The sequence below is a fragment of the Tursiops truncatus genome, chromosome 12 (assembly GCF_011762595.2).
Source record: "Tursiops truncatus isolate mTurTru1 chromosome 12, mTurTru1.mat.Y, whole genome shotgun sequence".
Lineage (NCBI taxonomy): Eukaryota > Metazoa > Chordata > Mammalia > Artiodactyla > Delphinidae > Tursiops > Tursiops truncatus.
In genome coordinates, this window is record NC_047045.1 from 49,692,711 (window position 1) to 49,717,854 (window position 25,144).

The following is a 25,144-nucleotide window of genomic DNA, read 5'->3' on the forward strand; positions in this document are numbered from 1 at the left end:
GTGATTTCAGTCACTTAACGCAAGGTTGATTTTTTCCTCCGGTCACAGTCCAATGACGGTTGATAGGGAGGTTTTGTTCTTCACAAATTTAAGCATCCAGGCTCTAGGGGCAAAGAGAAAGAGAGCTCATAGAGAAGGCACACCTGTCCTTTATGCTTTGGTCTGCTCACTTAACATTGGTTAAGCTGATTAAATGACCTGAAATATACTTAACCTAGGAAGAGGAAACCGATTGGTGAATATTAACTAGTCTCTGCTGTACCCATCATCCATTCTAATGAATTTTTTTTCAAGTCAAAATAATTTGATAGCAAAATGATGGTAAGCAAAATACTAATTTGAAAATTTTTCTCTGAGGAAAATAATAAGAAAAACGTAGGCAGTTATGGAGATAATTTTGGTTTGGAGCATTTTGGTTTTCATTATCTGATGATTTACAGTGAAACTGTAGTTAATTTTATTTGATGTTGTAAGAGGAATGATTACATTTTACAGGTGCTCTGAAAAGGATGAACTTTAGCATTTTAGGAAAAGGCTAAATGTAAATGTTAGTCAATAAAGAACAGCTGACACATATTATAATGAGAGCAGATAAATGCTTAAATCCTGGATTAGATGATCAAACGTTAACAGCCAACATTTTAATAACTGTCTCCCCCAATGTATCTCAAAAGCACTCTTAGCAAACATGACAGTCCAATTATTTCCATGGTGCTCAGTATTTCATGGTGGCCTATTGCCAATGGTAGAATATGGGGTGGGAAGTGTGTCAAAGAAGTGATTTTAAAAGCTAAAATATTGCTAGTGCTGAAAATTCAGGGTTTATGTGAGGCTAACCATCCTGACCCTGTTTAAACTCATCAGATAAGTAAATACATCGGCACCTACTTAAGTAATAACTCTTTTAATATTCTGCGGAAAAAAATGTAGGTAAGTCAATTTTGCTACAGAAAACATGTCAGTAAAATTTTATGTCACAAAAAAAGAAAACATTTGTTTTACCTGAAGATAAAACAATTCAAAAATACATTGATAATCCCTTATACATTGATCTGGTCTATACTGCTACATCTAGAGTATAAAAAATTTAACCTTTCAAAACAGGAAAGAAATATAGGAAAATGGAATAAACTACAAAAATGTGTCATTTTGGATTGTATAGAACTTTTATTTCTTTCTTGCCATTTTATAACTAATAAGGAAAATATAAATAGGAAAATATAATGTTACTCTTGGAAAAGTTTGAATGAGGGAAAAGATTAGAACCATACCTGACAGAGTGCCTGATCTACAGTAGGAATTTAAGAAAGGTATACTGAATGACTAAATGAATGAACAAATAATAAGAATTGAAAGAGAACTGAACTTGAAGTCTGAAGAATTAGGCTCAGGCTATGCTACCACCAGCTAGCCACACAAGAGCATATAATAATAGCTATAACTTATTGAATGCTTACTAAGGAGTTCTTACAAACACATGCATTACATCATAATCCTATAAGGCAGGTACTACAGCTATGCTCATTTTACCAAGTAAACTGAGGCACAGAGGAGTTAAATAACTTGATGATGAAGACAGACATGGGATCTAAATTCAAGCAGTCTGCCTCCTGAACTTTCATTTTACCCACTGCATTATATTTCCCTTCTATATTATCTTGGGAATTCCTCATCACTTTCTGAGTTACAGCTTCATCATCCATGAAGCTAAATAGGTTACACCATCTAACATGGATTTGGAATTATATGTGTAATTAGTACTCTAAACCAGAGTTGGCAAAAGTTCCCTGTAAAGGGTTAGATAATAATAAATATTTTAGGTTTTTCAGGCCATACAGTCTCTGTCACAACTCTTCAACTCTATCATTGTAGCACAAAAGCAATAGATAATACATAAACAAATGAGCACTCTGTCCCAACAAAACTTTATTTACAAAAATAGGCTGTAGTTTGTTTCATGTCTAAAGTATCATATGCAATAAAAGAATAGTAAGGCAAGATTTAGCAAGAACCTAGCATTGTGCTAGGAGAGATCTTGACATCTCAGATATTTAAGTCTTCTGCCTTTAGAACTATGTCATTTAGGCATATAACTATCTGTCCCTCTGATGGTTTCTAGGAAGAGAGACTATACAGATTCAAACACCAAATTCATCTGTCAGTTTTTGTAAATACAAGATAAGAACACATTTGCAAATATGATGTATTTCAAAAAGGTGTAGTCTGGTTTCCAAATCATGGTTAGATTCTCAGGCTAGGTCTCAGAAGCTTATCAGACACAAGTTATAGCCAAAACAATACCCATAGGCAATAATACCCTCAAACACATGCAAACACTCATGTGCACACATACAGAAGGAAAACTCTTATACATAACACATTTTAGTTACAACCTTTGCTAAACAGAATTTAGTGAACTATTATTTCTACTAAATACACATTCCACAGTAAACAGAAAACATATTTGCACCAAGAATGTTGTATGTTATTTCCTCTCTGCTGTACTGAATCAAGGATCTGTGGGGGAAATTTGGTTTAATATCTCTAACTCTGTTTTTTCTGTATCAATGTCATAATTCAAAGTAACTTTTATATTTCATTCAGCAAATAGTCTGAAACTCTGCTCTGTGCCTAGCACTAAGCTACAATTTCTGGGAGATAGGAATTAATCAACTTTGTCTCTATCCGTAAGATGCTTACACTACATACATGCACCCATATGTTCATAGCAGCACTATTTACAATAGTCAAGACATGGAAACAACCTAAATGTCCATCGACAGATGAATGGATAAAGATGTGGCATATATATATATGTGTGTGTATATATATATATATATATACACACACACACATATATATATACACACACATATATACATATACATATATATATATATATACACACACATACACACAATGGAATCTTAGCCATAAAAAAAGAATGAAATAATGACATTTGTAGCAACATGGATGGACATAGAGATTATCACACTAAGTGAAGTAAGTCAGAAAGAGAAAGACAAATACCATATGATATCATTTATATGTGGAATCTAAAATATGACACAAGTGAACTTATCTATGAAACAGAAACAGACTCACAGATATAGAGAACAGACTTGTGGTTGCCAAGGGGAGGGGGGAGGTTGGGGAAGGATGGATTGGGAGTTTGGGATTGGCAGATGCTAGTTATTATACATAGAATGGATAAATAAAAGAATCCTAAAGTCCTACCGTATAGCACAGGGAACTATATTCAATATCCTGTAATAAACCATGATGGAAAAGATATGAGAAAGTATATATATATATATATATATATATATATATATGAAACTGAATCACTTTGTTGTACAGCAGAAATTAACACAATATTGTAAATCAACTATACTTCAATAAACTAAATTTTAAAAAATCAATGAAGGGACCTTCCTGGTGGTCCAGTGGTTAAGAATCCAACCGGCAATACAGGGGACGCGGGTTCAATCCCTCTTCAGGGAACTAAGATCCCACATGCTGCGGGGCAACTAAAGCCCATGCGCCACAACTAGAGAGCCCGTGCACCACAACTAACGAGCCTGCGTGCTCTGGAACCCACATGCCACAACTGCAACGAAGAGCCCATGTGTGCAACGAAAGATCCCGCATGCCACAACTAAGACCCGATGCAGCCAAAAACATAAATAAATAAATAAATATTTTAAAAAATCAAGGAAAAGGAAAACTTCAAAAACAGGAAAAAAATTTATACTTAATTTTGATATGGCATTCCCAAAGAAAAGTGTTTATTAATGATATATTTTTGGAATAATAATGCTAGCATTAAATAACAATGAGAGTTAAAGCTTTTTTTATTATTTTCAAAAAAAGAAAAGAAAGAAATACATCTAATAAACTAATGAAGGACATAATATGAAATCAACTAAAACATTCAATTAATCCAAAAGAATGCAGAATAAAAAACAGGGAACAAAAACATCTGGGACAAATAGTAAACAAATAGCAAGATGATAAATGTAAATATAAAATATGAACCCCAAAATATCAATAATTACATGAAATGTAAATGGTCTAAACATCCTAATTAGAAGGCATGATTTGCCAAATTTGGGAGGGGGTGGGCGGGGTGGGTAAGGGAAACCCAGAGCTAATTCCTTGCTGTTTACAATAAAAATCACCTTAAATATAAAAATACATAAGGGTAAAGTAAAATAATGGAAAAGGTCATGCAAATCCTGAACAAAAAACCAAAAACCTAAATATCAAGTAGATTTTAGAGCAAAAAAATATTACTAGAGATAAACACAGTCATTTCATAAGGATAAAGCAGCCAATTCATCAAAAGGATATAATAATCATAAAAGTTTATACACCTAATATTGTAAATTTGAAATTGAGTTTCAAAGTACATGAAGTAAAAACTGATAGAACTAAAAGGAGAAACAGACAAATGCACAATTATGGTTAATTTCAACATTACTCACAATACTTGCTAAAACAGCCAGAAAGATCAGTAAAAATATACAAGCAACAGTATCAAACAATTTGATCTAATTGAGATTCATAGACCACTCCACACAAAAACAGCAAAATATATATACTCGTTTTAAGTATACATAAACCTTTTACAAGGTAGATAATATTCTGGGACACAAAAAAAGTTTCAATAAATTTAAAAGGAATAAAATCATATAAGGAATGTGTGACCACAATGAGACTACATTAAAAATCGGTAACAGAAGTAAACTTGGAAAATCCCCAAATATTTGGAAACTAAATTACATACTCCTAAATAATCCACAGATCAAACAAAGTCAAAAGGTAAATTATAAAGTATTTCTAACTAAATGAAAATGTATAAACAACATAACAAAATTTGTGGATGCAGCTAAGGCAAGTACTTTACAGGGAGTTTTATAGCAATGAACACCTATACTAGAAAAGAAGGATTTCACATAAATGACTTTAAGAAACTAGAAAAACAAGAGCAAATGAAACTGAAAGTAGAAGAAAGGGAATAATAAAGTTCCGAGTGGAAATCAATGCAACAGAAAAATAGAGAAACTGATGAAACTAAAAGCTAGTTCTTTGAGAACATCAATAAAATTCATAAACTTCTAGCCAGACTGAAAAGGAAAAAAAGAGAAAATACAAATAAACAAAACCAAAAATGAGAGTGGTGACATCACTACAAATTCTACACGTATTAAAAAGGGTAGTAAGTTTCTATTACGAATAAGATGATGACAATAAATTTGACAACTTAATGAAACGAACAAATTCCTTGAAAGAAACAAACAAAAGCTTACTTAACAAAAAGAAACTTTGAATAGCCATGTATCTATTAGGGAAATTAATTTTGTTAGAAATCTTATCACAAAGAAAATTCCAAGCTTCACTGGAAAATGCTACCAAAGCTTTAAGGGAAAAATATCATTTACACATAAACTTCTAGATAATAAAAGATAAATACTTCTCAACTCATTTTATGAAGCCAGCATTCCCTGATATCAAATCAGAAAAAGAAAACTACAAATCAGTATCCCTCATACACATATATACAGGGCTTTGCTGATGACACAGTGGTTAAGAAACCGCCTGCCAATGCAGGGGACACGGGTTTGAGCCCTGGTCTGGGAAGATCCCACATGCCACGGAGCAACTAAGCCCTTGTGCCACAACTACTAAGACTGCACTCTAGAGCCTGCAAGCCACAACTACCGAGCCCATGTGTCCTAGAGCCCATGCTCTGCAACAAGAGAAGCCACCACAATGAGAAGCCCACGCACCACAACAAAGAGTAGCCCCTGCTTGCCGCAACTAGAGAAAGCCTGTGTGCAGCAACAAAGATCCAACTCAGCCAAAAATTAATAAACTTAAAAAAATAGATATAAAAATTCCTAATAGAATTTTAACAAATCGAATCTGACAACAGGTAAAATTGATAAAATATCATGACCAAGTAGAGTTAATCTTAGGAATGCAAGGTTGGTTTAACATTTGAAAATGTCGGTAAGTCATCATATTAACAAACCAAAAAAAAAAAAAAACAAAAAAAAGAAGACTCATGATTGTTTTAATATAAAGTATCTGATAAAAATTATTTTACAGTGGAAATTCTATTCCTGAAACTCCCACAAAAATAATAGAAAGGATCTTCACCTACCTGATTAAGGCATCCACGAAAAACCTACAGATAACATAATTGTTAATGCTGAAACTCTTCCATTTTAAACTGTCTCCTCTTCTGTTACTTTGAATGAAGGGTCCATGTTCCAGGCAAAGGCTAATTCCAAAAGTTATTAACTAGATACCATTCCCCTACCACTTATCATGACATTCACTCTAGCATTTCTCTTTTCAGCATCATCAGTTTTTCCTTCCTTACTACATCATTTCTACCCACATATGTTTCCCTTTCCCATCTTTAAAAAGTCTTTTGATCCCATGCCTACTCTAGCTACCACATGCATTCTCTTTCCCTGTAACAGCAATACTCCTAGAAAGAGCAGTTTCCAAAATCTTTCCTCTCAGCATCATTTAAACCAGCTCCAAACTTTTGCCCTCACTACTCCATCAAAACTACTCTTATCAAGTCAACAAATTCAAAGGTCAATTCTCATTTATCTTTATAACTGTATTTTCAGTTTTAAAATTATTCACCTTCCCACAAAGACAGTGGACTCTCTGAATGGAGGTGCTGTATCTCATTTATCCTACCTTGAATATTAAAAATATTTCATTATATGTGTAATACTCACAATATGTCTGTATAATGAATGACCAAAGAAATTTCCTTAACATCTTGGAACTGGAAAATCAAACTAGAGCACACCATAATTTAATAATCATAAATTTAGGTAGAATCCTGTTAGCAAGTTTAGATGAATTTCTGAGACTTACTTTACTTTCACAGATTCTTTAGATGCCTAAACATGCAGAGGCAGAACTACAAAGATGCAATTTTGAAAACAGATATTTGAAGATGTATATATGAACACTTAAATTTTTCACAAATTTGTTTACATTGTATTATAAAATATAACTATAATAAATCCTGTAAAATGCATAAAGTCCTCCTTCACAAATTAGAAATAAGTCCCAAGAACTTACACTTTAAATAATTAAAAATAAAATGGAGAAGCAAGACAGGGCTGTATTTCTACTCTAAAGAGTATTCTTAAAATAAAAATAGGTACAAAAATAATTCACAATGGTAGCTACAAGAACTACCATATTTTATAATGTTATTTCACCAAATTGCTAAGTCATTGTTCATAACATATTTATCAAATGAAAATGAAAGCCTTCTGGCTCCAGCTGAAGTCAGTTTTCCACAATGTAATTATTATCTAGATCTTGCTTCAGTTTTCAATCAAAATCACCAATGAATATTATAAAATTAAGTTATAGTTCCTTCTCCATTTGTATTTCCAATTACCATGTAAGACCTTTTAAAAAGAAATAAAGCTGCAAGTTTCTCAGGACCAATAACAACGTCTCAGGAACAGAATGGGAAAAAACAGAAACAGGTACTACAGGTTCTGTGGAACAAGCTTTTCAAAATTAAGTTTGAAAGTAGACAAAACTTGGTGTTTTGAGTAACCTGGGGCTTTCTTACTTAACTCACACCAGCCAGAGCTAAAGTGAGCAATATGTCAAATTAACTTGCTCAATTTTCTTTTCTTAACTTTTTCAGTGCCCTTTAGGAACACCATTACTGAGAAGCTGCTGTTGGCATTTACAGCACAAAAACTGATTTTGGAAGGTTGATACTACAATCGCCTAAATATCACAAAACTGAAAATTGTATGGTACCAGTTATTTCATCATACTAAAAGGAAAAATAGAGTCTGTAGATAAGCCATTTTTGGTTGGGGGGAAAAAAGGCTCCAGAATGGTTTTAATGGTTGATTTATATTTAAATATAAGCAATGAATACAAAATGACCTCTACCTATAATTTTTAAAACTTGTTGAAATTGCTGACTGAAAAATTAATATTTTTGTGTCTTATCTTTCATATATTAAATGTGATGGTTACAAGAAAATAGAGCCTAGCATATTAATCTCACTGGAGCAGAGCCTTCTATTTAAATAAACCACTGTGTTGGTCATTTAAAATAATTTACAAATCTATTCTCTTTAATGTTTTCAAGTTCAGTACAAATCAAATCTATCACTGAGTAAACCACATAACAAACGAGAGTCAAATGCGTATCAGTATGAAATAACCAATCTATCTTTTAAATGAACCATGTAGAGACTACATTTCATATGAAAAATTATAAATTGATATAGGTATCAAAAGCAATTCCTAGAAAAACAATTATGTCTGACGACGACAATTTTCCTACCACTTGCCATAATATCATTTGTTCCTCCATATGTAAAATAAGCAGTTATGGTTTTGCCTATTTTCCTTTATATGTAAAGACATAAAAATGAAGAAAACAATTGTCTTCCTTGTCTCTATGGAATCTCTCTGGCTGGTCAATTATTTACAATACTGCTGCTACTTTCCAAACTCATTGGAAAAAATATTTTAATCATCCTGGGAAGAAGGAAATGTAGGTTAAGACTAACTCTTAAACATAAAGAACTATAAATAAGCTAGATTTGATTCTAAAACAACCTTACACAACAACAAATTTACAAAAATGAATTCACTTCAATTGAGCCAATAGCTACTGGAATATATTATTATATTCAAAAACTCTCAGTACTGATTTACAATACTGTGTATTCACAAAGCATATGTTGTTATAGACACAGACAGAAAAGTCAAGTCCCTCTGTCTCCTTTAAAAATAAATAAAACATAAAATTAAATTGCGTGTTCCATGATCTATGTGCTTTGCACTCTAATGTTCCACATGTCTCTCAGCAGCACTGGTCGGTAGTTTTGTTCCAAAATTTCCATGTATTCAAAGTAATCACTCACTCGAAACCCATGCAGTGCTTCTTCCTGTCAAAAAATAGAAAGAGATGTTCATTCGCTTGGGTAAAGACACACAATTCTAAGTTAATGAGTTTTAAACAGTTAATGTATCATTTTTTTTTCAGCTATAGATGGGGGTTTTATGTTTCTAATAAATGTGTAACTGCTTTTTTATTTAGTAGGCTATATGTATATGATAGCAAAAAACCATGTCCCTATGAAACAAGGTTGCCTGTTTTCAAAACCAAAAATGCTTTACCGCTAACAAAAAAACAAGATAATGAAATCTTCCTAATATTTAAGATACAATAGTTTCAATTATAGAATGATTGTTCACATTTGTAATTAGTAAAGACTCTAAAGCTTATCAAAGGATACTTATAATGTAAGAAATATCAGTTCTACAGCTACTGTTCATAAAATCTCCAACAGTCTGCAATTCATAAAGTTGGTACTATGCATGTCTACACTAATTTGGAATTTAATGGTTAGTGTCCAAATGAGGCACTCAAGAATGAAAAATAGTAGGAGCACCCATTTAGAATCTTAGACACTTTTAGGAAATTTTTTTTTTTTTTTTTTTTGCGGTATGCGGGCCTCTCTCTGTTGTGGCCTCTCCCGTTGCGGAGCACAGGCTCAGCGGCCATGGCTCACGGGCCCAGCCGCTCCGCGGCATGTGGGATCTTCCCGGACCGGGGCACGAACTCGTGTCCCCTGCATCGGCAGGCGGACTCTCAACCACTGTGCCACCAGGGAAGCCCACTTTTAGGAAATTTTATGACTATTTCTTTTAGTATCTCCAAATACTCGCTATGCAATGCCTACCCTTCAAGGTAACAACAAAAAAAATTCTGCAAAAGAAACATGATCCCTTAAAAAAAAAAAAAAAGAAAAAAGAAACATGATCCTTGGTTCAATGTAATGTATTATGTTAGATTTTGGAGGTTATAAAAAATTTGGAGCAATTCATGCCTTTCTGGAGAAAATAGCTTAAAGGCAAAAGCTACTAACAATAAACAATTCAAAAGAATAAAATATATTATCATATACCAAATATTGTGTTAGAGACAGTCTGTAGATGAGAGACATCAGTGTAGGGCAGTTAGGAAAAACACCACAAATTCTCAGTAAGAATGGCTGTTTTTAAAGGCCTCAGATGTCGCTAGTCACTACTAGATTAGTAATGGTTCACAGCTTGCACATAATGGGAGAACAGTACACTTACTTGCCACATACCACCTAAAATCTGGGTAATTTGGGGGAAAAGTTAATTGCTACTTTAAAAAAAAAAGTATTATTACTGCTCTACAAGGCTGATATTATAATTAAGAAAACTAAATGATGTTAAGTTATATGCATAAGATTACACCTTTAAGACTAGAATACCCTCGAACATAAAAATTTGAACTTTACTCTTAATTTTAAAATACTTGTGACGTTATCCATTTCTTCATTTCTTCATTCATTAATCTCATTCATTCCCTTATTGTATGTAAAGTTCTTGGTTATACAGTGAAGACCCAAAGATGAATGAGACGGGTCTCTGTCCTAAAACATTAACAACTGAAGTATATATCATATCTCCAGTTTCATGTATAAGCAACTGAATCAAAAGGAAGATGTTCATCTTATGAATAGCAGAAATACTATGTAAATTTCTCTCTATCAAACATATTTCACTTTGTTCTTTGGGCAAAAAACAGGATTGAAGTAAGACCAATCTTACTGTTCAAGAATTCACTTTAAACGGTTAGAGTTGTAGTCACGGAACTATTTATGAAGTTATCCATTCTCTTCATTCAAATTATGTGTGATTTGACATTAATCACCCTTTCACTAAAACTATACCTAACTTGGAAAAGAATTATAGTAATGTGTTATTCTAACCAGAAGAAAAAAAACCTAATGCCAGAAAAATTGTCTTAGTACATATTCATGATTTTTAAAAGAATGCTTATTGTTCATTAAATGTGAATTACAATAGGAGATGACAGCATTTGAACAATACCTCTAATAATTCTTTCTGGGCAAAAATAAGCAAAACCTATTTTAACATCTTTTAATTATTGCTCCACTTGAACTTAAAAATAAAAACTACCTATGGAGAACCATAGCTATTACTTGGTTTAAAAATACTTTTTTCCTTAAAACATGTTTTTTGAATTATGGCTTCCATTTTGGACATTAATTTTAAAATAAAGAGAAAATACTCTGATAATTATACTGAAGACACACCCATAAAATGGCAAGTAAAGTTGAGGTCTTATTTCATAAGAGAAAGATAAGGCTATTAAGGTCTTATTTCATAATGAATTAAATATTCATTTTAAAAGGAATGTTTTTAAATTATACAGATTATTTAAAATTCACAGGCAATTTTAACTCTGAATAAAATTTTAGAATCTCTGAATTCCACTTTGTCTTCAAAGTGGAATATGTTTCATTTTATCTGAAATGTTCTTATAGCCTTTTCAGTGAATTAATTTTCTTTGTAATTATGACCATTTAGACTGCCAGCTTATCATTCAAGTTATAAAGGACCATTTCCTCAGAATACTGCTTTATTATCATTTCATTTATAGACGTAAGTATATTGGACTCTAAAAAAATATGAATTCCCTTATTCTTTAAATAGGTAGGCATATGTAATTATATAAGGTAACATTATTCCATTTTATATAAACAGTGCACTATTTGTTCAAGTTTTGTTTTAATAAGTAGTTTGTCTTGGTTGGGAAGTCCATAATGAGTATACTGCATTTTCTTTTTCTTCCTAGTGGCTTTTCAACCAGTGTGCCTTCAATGATTTGCTTTTTTTCATTAATGTTGGGTTTCAAACGTTGAACCATCAGAAAAGCATTAAAAATCACCATCTTAAACCACAATGCTGTGTGTGTATTCAATTATATAATATGACATATACACAGTTTCCCTCTCTCCTTTGTACATAGAATCTAGTTTCAAGTATGTATCCACTGGTTTTCTTTTACTACTGAGAGCACTTAATTAGAAGTTCCACTGAATTTAGGATTTTTTTTTTTTTAAGTAAACAGACTGGTCAATAATACACTAGAAAGATCACAGGATTTGGATTCAGACCAAAAAAGGGTAAAAACTCACCTATATTAGTTACTAGATGTATGAACCTGGGAAAGTTTACAGATTCTCTAAGCCTCAATTTTACAAAGGCTGAATAACAGCATAAATTATGTTGTCTGAACTCTTTACCATGAATTATAAAGCCTTATGTGATCTGACTCCTGTCTCATCTCCGACCATTCTTACTCCCTCACCTTGTTTTGGCCACAATGGTCATCTTGACACTTTCTAAGTGGGCCAAGCTCATTCCAGCCTCTGAGCCTTTGCACTTGTCTTTCTTCTCATGTAGAAGGATTTTGTACAGAAATCTGTGCATTGCTTTTTTTCCTTTGCTTTATTCAGGTTTCTGATTAGCCTCACTGGGCTAATTAGCCTCAGAGTAGCCTTCACTGGGCTCTTTATCTAAACAGCACCTATGAATCTCCCTCTCTGACTCCCTTACTGTGTTTGATTTCTTTATAATAAGATCTATCAATACCTGAAATATTATATATTTATTCACATATTATTTATCTACTGGTAGAATGTTAAGGTCAATTTGGCAAGGCCATGGCCTATTCTTGTGACTACAACGATGCCTGGAACACAGATGCTGGACGATGGTCAATGAGTAAATGAGCAGTACCTGTTACTCCCTTTGCCGAGTGCCTGGCATTCAATAAGCACTCACAGTATTAACCGTGGTCATAATAATGTTTTTATTAACCTTTCTCTGAAATGGTTGAGCTAGATTTTCTTGATTGAACTGCCAATTTGTAACGTTAAGTGTGGACAGGCCCATTAAAGATTATTGACTCTAGTCTCTGCTCTTCAACCCCTTACCAAAAATGTAAGAGAACAATTCACTTAAAATATTAAGCTATTACTGTCCTTTCTTGCAACTTCTCAAGAATATGCCTATTATGGAAATCAAGCTATACCTATAATTTCAATCATCATTTTTATCAAAGTTTTCAAAAATAATTTCCAGCAGAAATGTTTTTAGACCTACTGCAAGCCCTGTAAATTTGGAATTTGAATTGCAGATAAGGACTTTCAGGGTGGTAAATAGATACAAAGCATGAAAAGATGAAGTGTGCTACCATGACATGCCTTAGTTTTAAGATTTTAGGACCAAGTTTAGGTATTTTCTGATATACCGTTTCCCTAATATTTAATTATTAATGCATTCAAAAGGTGATTTTAAAAAAAGATAATAGCTCTTTATAGCGTATGGAGGAAAAAAAGTAAGATACATCACTTTGGGTTAAATTGGAACAAAGAGTCAACTAATTAATAATCACCAGGAGGCATATAAAATAATTTTGCCACAAAAGGTATATAGAACTTACCATCCACTAAGGTAACTTAACAAAGGATCCATATTAACGTCATCTCTCACATAGGAAGCACCAAATTATACAGTTAGAGTTACATAAGAGAAGGGGTTTTGTGAACTTAGTTCTGCTCTTTACCCTTGCTGGAGATGACCTCTTGTGTGTTATGTCTGAACTATGATATAAAAAAGGATCTTCCTTCCTGGTCAAAGCGGTAGAAACACAAACAACCTGTAAGTCACGTTTCTTCTAGTATATTCTTCCTAGAATGTTTGGTATAATTAGAAATTCCTGGACCCAATATTTCCCAAACTTCTGAATCTCTTGTGTTCAACCTCCAAAGGTAACATTTTCACATATTCTAAAGGTTGCAAGCTACTTAAGATTTTATACTAAAATCTGACAACGTAGTTCTCTGTCATGAAAACTCTGTCTTAGTAGGTCTGGGAGGAATCTAGGTATATCAGTTTTAATAAGGACCCTAGTGATTTTTAAGATCAGGAAAGTTTAGACAGAAAGTGTAGTTCTGGAGAGAACACGATGTTCTTAAATATTTAGGATAAAGTACGCATTCGTAAAGAGTTTAACTCAGCTGAGGGGTACATGGCATATGTGATGACTACAGAGATGATTAAATTTTGGCTGGGTAAATGAGGGAATAGGCCTTGATCAGATACAACGTAAGAGAATGTTCCTGACATAGATCTGCAGTACATGCCTGGTATTACTACATGATATAATACCAAGATGTCTCAGGAGCTGGAGAAGAAAATGGGAACAAAAGTATATAGTCTAGCAATGGATCCAGGAGAAAATCCCGTTTCCTTTGCTGTGTTGTTTGCACATTTTTTAAGCAAAAAAAAAAAAAAATACAAGAGAAGGATGAACAGGGATGTAGAAACTCAAATAACTGCTACTTTTTTTTTTAAAGCACTTGCAATGTGTCAGATAATGTTCTAGAAGTATTTTACAGATATCATCTCATTTAGTTCCTCAACAAGTCTATGTGATAGGTATTATTTCATGCCCAATTAGACAGATGAGAAAACTGAAGCATGGAGAGGTAAGCAACATGCCCAAGCTTACACAGAGTGGCAGAATTTAACTTGAGGTGGACTCAAGTGATATAAGGTCAATGCAGAAAACATAACTGAAAACCACAGTTGAATAATACTGAGCTTGTTGTGTCTGATCCTTTGGATGGTGAATTATTTTTAATACTATAAACACTTCTGTCTTTTGAGAGCTTAGAATACAATTATTATTATTATTTTCAGTCTGATCTCCATTTGTTACCCTGTCAACATGCTCAGGTAACCACAGCTGCAATAGTAACAACAACAAAAAACCCTCTTGACAATTTACTGATGGGTTGAAATTAATCTTATTTTTACATAATTATAAATTGATTTTGCCATAATATGCAGGATTTAGTTGAAGCATTTTAATTAAGTATTTTGAGTCTTCACAGCCTGATTTTCACTGGAAGGCAATCTTCTCCTAGCCTGGCATTTCAGTGAGGTTTGTCCCCAGGTTGAATTCATAAACTAAAACCTAGATCACTGTCAGCCTATTACCATGCAGAGGAATGCAATACAGCCAGTCTGGTAAAACAGTGGGTCTTCTGAAGTACTATCAAAGTAATTCTCCCTACAGTTGTTGCTTGTGTGTGTGTGTGTGTGTGTGCATGAGAGAGAGAGAGAGAGAGAGAGAGATCCATCCATTAAAAATAAACCAACCCAACTTTAGACTTTCAAGTCTGAGATATGTGAGAATATTTATTTTGTCAGATGATGTTTTTGTTTCTGGATGTTTGATGCCTACAGATTTTCTGAACCATCATCTGTCACAGAAAAACATTAGGTCCAAGGACTAAGCTCTTCAGCACACCTTTAGAAGTTGCCTTCTAAGTCAGCACTAATCTATCAGTCACCACAGTGTGGGAATAATGCACTTAGCTGCTCTATTATCCAACCCACATTCTTGTTGTGCCTAAAAAGATATTGTGAAAAACTCAGATAACACCTTGCTGATAAACTTATACCCATGGCATTCATCTAATCTTTTAGTGGTTTAATCAAATGAGGAAACATAAACAAGTTTTATTGCTTGCTTGTTTTTTTTTTTGTTTTTTTGTTTTTTTTTTTTTAGTAAACCTGAGTTAAGAAATTTCAAGTCATCTTTTTAATATACTGATCAGGAAGAATTGTTCAGTGGCCTACCAGAAATGCAAACACTGAGTCTAGATTCAATTACCTGATTTAAAATTTTGAGCCTAAACCAAAATGAATACAGAATGGGTTGGTATTTTGTCTATACTACATGCTTCAGACAGATTTTTATTCCTAAAGTAATATTTCCAACATGCCCCTTCTGTCAGTACATGAAACTTAAAACCGGGAAAAGAACTCCGTATTTTCAATTCTGGAATCATCTCATTATCTCAAGTTTCTCGGGATAACTGATAATACTGTAACTGAAAACATGCTTGTGGTTTTTCAGTATTTTGGAAACTAATTCAATTGGGCCTGATTATTTGAACTTATTTACCACAGTCAGATGCTTGTTCTATCCATTTTTATATAATGATTAATATCTTCCTTTTAAAAAGTAGTTTTATTACAAAAGAAGCACGGTCCCATTATTCAAAAAAAAAAAAAGTCCACATAAATATACTCAATAAAAAGTAAAAGTCCCCTGTTTTACTCTACCTCCTCTTTCCTCTCAGAAGCAGTCATTATTAAATAGTAGAGTCAGGGCACAACATGTAATCTATGTAAGAATATTATTATGGCTGTGGTATGTAGTTATATAGAGAATTATTGATAAGTTTTTTTCCTTTTGAACAAGTCTGAGATTTTGGATCAGATATAAAACATAATTTCCAAGGTTTAATCTCCCTAACTGTAGTTTAATGAGGACTTTTAAAATCATATATCTTTCTGACTAGGGGGATCTTTTGAGGGGAGGAAGAATAAAAATCACTTCCTTAATCAAAATTTCATGATTGGGTAATATGTGAATAAGTGAAAAACAGTATACATATGTTTACATACTTTGCAAAGAAGAGATTGTAACAGGGCTTAATGGAGTACTTAAAGGGGTATGTAAATGCATATTTCAAAATTAACTACATTGGAGTTTATCTCACAAGAAAAATACCCACCAAAAGAAATCAGTGACCGTGAGACCTACCTGCTGAAAATAAAACAAAAACTACAGTGAAGTCACGGTATTAGAAAGGTATTAGAAAGGCATTTTTCCTAATACCTCAGATGAATGCAAATAGCAGGAGTAAGAAGTAAGGTTAGTTCCATCCAAAATAACTGATAAGTATCTAATGGTAAAGAATAAAGATAAAATTAATTCACGTAGCAATTATCTGTCCACCTAGAAAAAACCTAATGTTGGTTTTGGTGTATGTATGCATATGCGTGCATATGTGTGTCTGAGGGTAGCAGGGGGAGGGAAACATATTTTAAATTCAAGGAAAGATTTTAGCTTAAAACAAAAAGTTGGATTTCCAGGAAGAATCACACACAGAGATATATTTATATATCTTGCATTTTCTAAAGTCCAGAGCTTCAGAAGTCCCATTATTGTGAGAAAGAAAGCAGCTATATCTTGCTTTAAAATATTAACTTATATATAGTAGTGACTTTTTTAAAAAGAGTGTTATGATAGAATCTTTCATGGAAACCTTTTATGAAAATATTTGATAGTTTAGAAAAATATGAAGGTATAGGCAATTACATTAAATGTTTTTAAAAAGTATCAAAGCTCTGTATTAACACACAGTAACTTGAACTTTTATTGACTAAATAAGATATAGGAATATCCAAAAAAAAAAAAAAAAAGCCCTTTTGGCACAGCACACTGGCTGAAAGCAAAATTTTGTAGCCAGGCAGCTTAACTTCATATCCCAGGCCCACCACTCTCTAGCACCACTCACCAGCTGTAAAATCTTGGGTAATTTACTTAACTCAGTGCCTTGGTTTCCTCATCTCTAAAATAAAGATAATACCTACCTCTCAAGGTTGTTTTTAGGATTTCATGAGTGTCTAGAAAAATATCTGGCATTAGACACACCATCAAAGTTGACCATTAACTTTCAGCCAAAATTTTTCCTCTAGAAGTAAAGTTACTTACTTTTAGGAAAACCTGCAGATCTTGAATCTGAGTGTGCTGTAGAATGTCTTGTTGTAGATGTTTGAATATAGCTATACAGATATACACTTGATAATCAGGACCAAGGAAAATACAAGTAGCAATATAATGGCAGATTTCTATCCAATCTAAATAATTCCAAAAACACTGAGTTATCCATTGCAGGCAAATCTAGGGAAAGAAAAAAAAAAGGAATTTAGTTCATTAGAAAGCTTATAAAGCCATATTTGACTTTTAAAAAACAGTACCCAATAACTCACACAAAACCAATGAAGAGCTTAGCATTTAATCAAAACAGAAAGACATTTTGCATACAAGAAGCCTCATAAGGATGCTTCACCTATTTGCCTAATGTGTGAGAAAAGTTTCATGGCCTTGGGATTCAGGACTTAGGGGTAACTGGATGGTGTTCACACTGTTCATATGCTATTGCTAAATGCCTTCTTTAGTCATATTTTCCTCCTCTTACCATAACACCAGTCTGCTCTCTACAGATAACAAATGCTGAGACTATTTTAATTCAGAGATGGGAGCTTTTTCTATCCTACCTATAATCACAGCTGTGTAATTATGCAGATGATGATTGCTAAATATGCATATGGACTCTTGGTGAATCAGAAACAATTTAAACCAACTAGAATTATATAACATAAAAACTGAGAGCTAATGAATAGAATTCAAAAATGAGACTTTTTACAAAAATCATTTACTTTACTTTCTGAATAATATTTTTCAGATTATAAAAGTAATACATACCCATCACAAAAACAAACAGAAAACTTTAAAAAATACAGTGATTAACATTGTTAATATTTTGGTACATTAATGTTGCAGGTGGAATTGTGTCTCCCCCCAAAAATATGTCAAAGTCCTAAACCCCAGGACCTATGAATGTGACATTATTTGAAAACAGCATCTTTACAGAGGTAATCAAGTTAAAATGAGGTCATTAGGGTGAACCCTATTCCAATATGACTGGTATCAAGGAAACTGAACAATCTGAACACACACAGAAGGCAGAAGTTGAAAGGACACACATGGAGAATGTCACGTGAAGACAGAAGATTGGAGTGATGCATCTATAAGCCAAGAGATATTTAAGGCTACCAGAAGCTAGGAGGGAGCCATCAAACAGTTCTTTCCCCAGTGCCTTCAAAGGGAACAGAGCCTTGCCAACACTTTTATCCCCCCAAACTGTGAGATGATAAATTTCTGTTGTTTTAAGTTACTGACTTCGTAGTACTTTGATACTACCATCCTGGGAAACTAAGACAATTACTTTCCAATATTTTTAATTTATGATTTACAATTTACCACTGAGGAGAGATTTCTTTGATTGAACCTCTCTTCCCTATAGTTTTGTTCTTTAGAGGTGGGAAGGAACGGAGGAGATATGGAGGCTTATCTCACTTTGTCATAAAGTAGACATACACAAATTTTCCTTTTTTGTTCCACTGTGTTGACCTTTAAAAAGTATATTATTGAACAGTTTCTAAAATTTGCTTTTATTTCCCTGATTCAGTTTAGAGGGATGCTGCTTCTGCTTTTAACTGCCTTTATCAAGGTGTATTGGTTTGCTGAGGTTGTCGTAACAAGGTAACAGACTGGGTGACTTAAACAACAGAAATTTATCTTCTCTAGATTTTGGAGAAGCCCACGGTTAAGGTATTGGCAAGGTTGGTTTCTTCTGAGGCCTCTCTCCTTGGCTTGTAAATGTCCGTCTTCTCCCAACGTTTTCACATGGTCTTTCTCTTGTACGTGTCTGGTGTCCAAATTTCTTCTTATAAGTACACTGATAATATTGGATTCAGACCCACCCTAATGACCTCATTTTAACTTAATTACCCCTTTAAAGACTCTGTCTCCAAATACAGTCTCATTCTGAGGTACTGAGGGTTAAGACTTCAACATATGAATTTTGCAAGGGGGGTGCAGGGAGGGAAGGGCACAAATCAGCCCATACCAGATGGTATCATAAAATTTTTGTTTTCCATACATCATTACTCATGTCAACCATTAACCTTTTAATTTCAGGCTATTATAGGCATATCTTTTCATCTCATTTTCTGGTCATATTTCTTATTATTGATAATGCCAACTATACATGACCAAATATTTTCTTTTTTTTTTTTTTAACTTTAATTCTGTTTCAGGTATCGGATTTTCCTTTACAAATATTATGTTCCCTTCTATTATGTTTCAAAATCTTTTCATAGAGCCCATGGGTTAACTCAATATCGAATTAAAATATATCTGTGAACATCCAATATTTGTCCACAGGAAGGATATATTTAATTTCCTTTGGTCACAACTTTACTTTTCACTTGGCAGCAACAGGATTCTTCTCCTAGATCTTGACCTGGAGGGAAGGTTGGTATGCAAAGCTCATCACCAACTTCCACTGCCTAATCAAGTATCCACACAGTATAGCTCAGCTGCCCTGGGGAGGAAATATATCTCTTGCTCCTACTTGACTAGATGGCTTGAAAGAGTCAGTGGTTCTTTGACTAGAAGCAAAACGTTTTTAATTCCCTAATGCACTGCTGCCAGGTTTCTGTCTGTTCTTTGCTACAGATGTTAATACCAATCAACTTAGGGCCACGCTTTGTTAATGAAAATGAGAGACTCTGGATGAATGAAGAAGGAGAAACAACCGAAGAGTGAAAATTAATACAAATGATCCAAGTAGCCAGAGAAAGCAGTTCCCATTTAGTTGTCAGCTTCATAGGTGACTAGCAAGTCGACAGTAATGAGGGGGTAACAGTTTCTATCTTTTTTCTAGTTGGCCTATTCTACAGGTTGAATGGTGTGGAACTGTTGATCATCAACTCATTTTGACCTTTAAGCCTAGCAATTTTATATGATTCAAACAAAGATATCTGAAGTCAAAATACTTATTTATCCATAAAGCTTTACCCATGTTGGTTAAAAAAAGTTGCCCCCAAATCTGCAATTACTTATTTATTATACATAGTTTCTAATGCAGTGGCAATTTTCTGGCATTTACGCAACATTCATGCACTGTTTTCTATACAATGTCTATTTTTTTCCATTAAATGGAGAATAATACCAGCCTTTTCTACACATGGGAAATTTAGGAAAGGAAAAAGAGAGATTATAATTGAAAGCACTCTGAAAATATATCAAGTGCTATGTAAATGTTTTTCTATAACAAAGGTACAAATGTTTATTATTTAACAAACATTTATGTACCTAATCTACAAGTGTTATAATTCTTCTGTGAACAAAAGACATTTAGTTCCTGCTCTCATGGGACTTATATTTAAAGAGGAGACATACACTTTTTAAATATATGACCTTCTTCACTTGGTAGGAACTGTATCTGCTATTGCTATTATATGTGTAAGATACTCCAGAATTATTAAATTGTAATAGAATTCTAAAACACTATTCCCCTGGAAGAATGCTGAACCATGAGTTAAGGAAGTAACTTCTCTATATTTATAAAATGAAATAGTCCGTGAATCAGCTGACAGTCTAGGACTCCAACAGGACAAAAGAAATAGTATGTGTCCAAATAGACATGATGAACTTTTTTCTTTAACATTTTTATTACGGAATTATTCCAAATATACAAAGAAGGAAAAAAACAGTACATGAACCAGACTTATCAAAGCTTCAAAATTCTGACTGGCTGATATGTCTGAAGTCCATTTTCCTGTATAGGTTCCCCCTCTTTAAAAATTTTAAGATAAAACACATCATAAATTCCTATATGTTACATCTGTGTTTGCTTTAAAACAAACTGAATTAATTTTTCATTTCATTTACCACACATGACAAAAATAACAATCCAGAATAATACTACTAACATGACCACAAGCAATATAATTACTTAAAACAGTAGTATTTTTGCTGTTTTATTTGTCATTTAGACAATGTATTACTTGGCATGTACAGTCAAATTACTGTGTTTTAAAGTGCCTTTTAGGGTGTGGAGAAAAAGAAACCCTCCTATACTGTTGGTGGGAATGTAAACTGGTGCAGACACTATGGAGAACAGTATGGAGGTCCTGTAAAAACTAAAAATAGAGCTACCATATGATCCAGCAATTCTACTCCTGGGCATATATCTGGAGAAAACTCTAATTTGAAAACATACATGCACCCCGATGTTCACTGCAGCACTATTTACAATAGCCAAGACATGGAAGCAACCTAAGTGTCCATCAACAGATGAATGGATACTGAAGACGTGGCACATATACACAATGGAATATTACTCAGCCATAAAAAAGAATGAAATAATGCCATTTGCAGCAACATGGATGGACCTAGATATTATCACACTAAGTGAAGTAAATCAGACAGAGAAAGACAACTATCATATGGTATCACTTATATGTGGAATCTAAAAAATAACGATATAAATGAACTTATTTACCAAAACAGAGACTCACAGACATAGAAAACAAACTTATGGTTACCAGAGAGGATAACAGCAGGTGTGGGAGATAAATTAGGAGTTTGGGATTAACTTATATACACTACTATATATAAAATAGGTAAATGACAAGGACCTACTGTAGAGCACAGGGAAGTATATTCAATGTCTTGTAATAACCTATAATGGAAAAGATTCTGAAAATAACATATATATACATATATATATATACACACACACATATATATGTATGTATAACTGAATCACTTACACAACATTGTAAATTAACTATAATTTAAAAATGGTTAAAAAAAATAAAGTGCCTCATAAGGTTATACTATCAAGTGGGTACTGTTAGGTTCATTTAATTATATGTGTTTATATTATTATATGAACTATTTAAATGACTCCAAAGTAAAAAGACAAAGTAAGGTATATTTCCTGACTCTTCAGCTTATTCTTTTCCCTATCCCTATAAGAAATCGTTTAACAAAATATGATACATTCTTTCATGTTTTTAATACAAGGATATTTGTACATGTATTTATATCTCCACCCTTTCTCATACAAATAGTAATGTACTAAACACTGTTTTTTGTCTCCACCTTTTTCTCACTTAACAAAAGATCCTGTATATCACTCCATGGCAATATACAGAGGTACTTCTCATTCATTTTTATAACTGCATAGGGCTACCCTGTGGATAAACCATAACTCATTCAACAACCCCGTTTATGGACACTTGCATTATTTCTAGTCTTTTGATACTATATGCTATAAAAACATATTTGTACACATACATTTTCAATATTTTTGTCCATGTATCTCTGGGATAGATTTCTATAAATGAGACTGCTGGATGAAAGGGTAAATGCACATATGTTTTTGCTAGATACTGCCAAATTCCCTCTTATGATAAGTCTCAAAAATACACTATATTTTCAAAACCAAGCAGTTGAGGCCTTACAGTCATTGAAAAAATATTATTAGTAGTTTATGGAATAGGTTACAAAGAAAGTGAAACAAACTAATTATGTTTTTATAGTAAACCAATGTTCCTTACACTGAATTATAATTTGAAACATTTGAATGTCTTTTTAGGATAAAGAGGGAGGAAAATCACTTATACAATATGCATCAAAACGTACCACAGCCTTCCTAGAAAATTTTGCTCCTTAATCATACTTAAGCTTATGCCAAAGCACATTAAGATGCAACACTGAGACAAGCATAATTATTTTAGCTGAGGTAAATTATTCTCACTTGTATCTAGATATAAAAAAAACAATCTTCAAAATATTTACTTAATTCTTAAGTAAAAACATTGGTTAGAACAATTACTTATGGATACCTGATTAGGTCAAAATAGGTATGCTCTAAATGATCAAGTTTTATGATACAAAGACACTTTTTAACAGCTCTTCTGGCATTATTTGTTCATCATAGAAAGAATATTAGTAAAGTAAGATGTGGTTTAAAGTGAAGTCCTCGCTATCAGGGTGATATCAGTAAGTCAATTAACTCACTTCACTGATCCTGAATTTCTCCATTTGTCATGAAGTTAAAATTTTAAATGAAATAAGATCTGGAAACACACTTTTTATACTGCAAAAAGTTGTTATAAATAAAAAGGTAGTATTTTTGGTGCACTTCTAGACAAGACACTGTGTCAGACACTTAAAGGACTTGAAGATAGGTCAGGCACACATACCTTTAAGGAACTTCAACTAGTAAGAAAGAGGTAAACACACAAATAACGATTCCACAAAGAAAAAGATATATTTCTACCAGAAGAATAATACAGAAACTGCATACAAATTCAAAGCAGAATCATCTACTTGTAGGTGATCCAAAAAGCTTCCATTTGGACAGATATCAAGGATAAATACCTGACAAGTAAAGATGGGGCACAAGGAGGGAGAAGGTATCATTTTAAGTAGCAACATCAACAATGTGAGGAAAGGGAAAGCTTGGGGACACGCACATTTAAGAATGTGACTGAACAAGGGGCATTCCCAGTCTTGAAATTTAGATTTACATTTGTATAATTTTGCATTTTACAAAAGCACTATGTCACAAAATATGAAATAATAAAACAGTTTTCTTTAATCCTGCTTTCATGGTGGGGGGTAAATATATTCAGAGGATTATCCATGTTAGCCCACTTGCTGACACAGTATAGTACAACAATCACTGATATGCAGAATCACGACCCCAAGGAAAAAAAGATAAATCATTAAAGATAAAGGGTACTTCTTAAAGCACGAAAATTACTAAAATACAATAAAGTTTTTTTTTACCAAAGAATAAAATTGGTCAAAAAGTTAGAACATGTGATTTTCTGTTCATTTAAAAAGAAAAAATATATATTTGAATTTTGATTTTCCTTCCAATCTCAGTTACTCAAACTCTAATCAACAAATATATATTTCTAACTACATTTAATTTTTTGTATTCTAGTTAAGCTTATTATTTTTACTGTAGAGATCTGTATATTTTATTTAACAACCTGATCACAAATTCCTTCATTAATCAACCAATCCCTTAGTGTCTATAAATACGCAACTTCAAAAAGCACTGCTCCTAATTAGATGAGAATAAATAAGCTTTGAAATACAAAATTTGTACCCAAATAATTACTTAACCACATATACCTAGTTACTTAAAAGTTGTTCTCATAGTTCATAATTAGCAATAAAACGGCAAATAATATAAACAAAGCAATGATACACACTTAAGGCACAAAATGATTAGCTCACATAAGGAGCCATTAAAAAGGCATTTTTACATTAGATAAATTTAAGAAACATACTAACATTACTACTCAGAAATAATGCAGTAGTTTTTATTAGGTAAACCTGCTACATGTATGCAGTTTCAAATTGATAAACATATATCAAATTGTTAAAGAGATGCCAAAATGATAAAGAGGTACCAAATTCATATAGTGGGGCCTTAGGTATTGCAAGTTTTTCCCCACAGTTTTTAGTAGTCCATTCTTAAAGGTTATATGTTAGCAATTTAATAAATGATTGGAGATATTAGACAATATACATCATATTAATCAAGACTAGAATGACACAAGGAACTCTCAGGAACATACTGCTCCCTGGCTTGAATTATTAAAAAAAAAAATAGAAAGAATGGATTGTTGAGCTTATAGTAAATATTTAAGTAACTACTTCCAAGCAGAATTAAACATTTTCTGTTTCAAA

General features: G+C 32.9%; 1 protein-coding gene across 5 annotated transcripts in view; it reads right to left on the reverse strand.

Moving 5' to 3' along the window:
• Positions 1–3,836: 3,836 nt before the first annotated feature.
• TBC1D32 (TBC1 domain family member 32) overlaps positions 3,837–25,144 on the reverse strand; it is a 183,058-nt gene continuing 161,750 nt past the window's right edge. For all 5 annotated transcript variants that reach the window (XM_033867671.2, XM_033867669.2, XM_073789535.1 and 2 more), the window contains 2 exons: positions 17,507–17,695; positions 3,837–8,969 (listed from right to left, as the gene is read on the reverse strand). In XM_033867671.2, the coding sequence (XP_033723562.1) occupies positions 8,850–8,969; positions 17,507–17,695 (309 nt within the window). In that variant the 3' untranslated portion in view covers positions 3,837–8,849. The remainder of the gene's footprint in view (positions 8,970–17,506; positions 17,696–25,144) is intronic.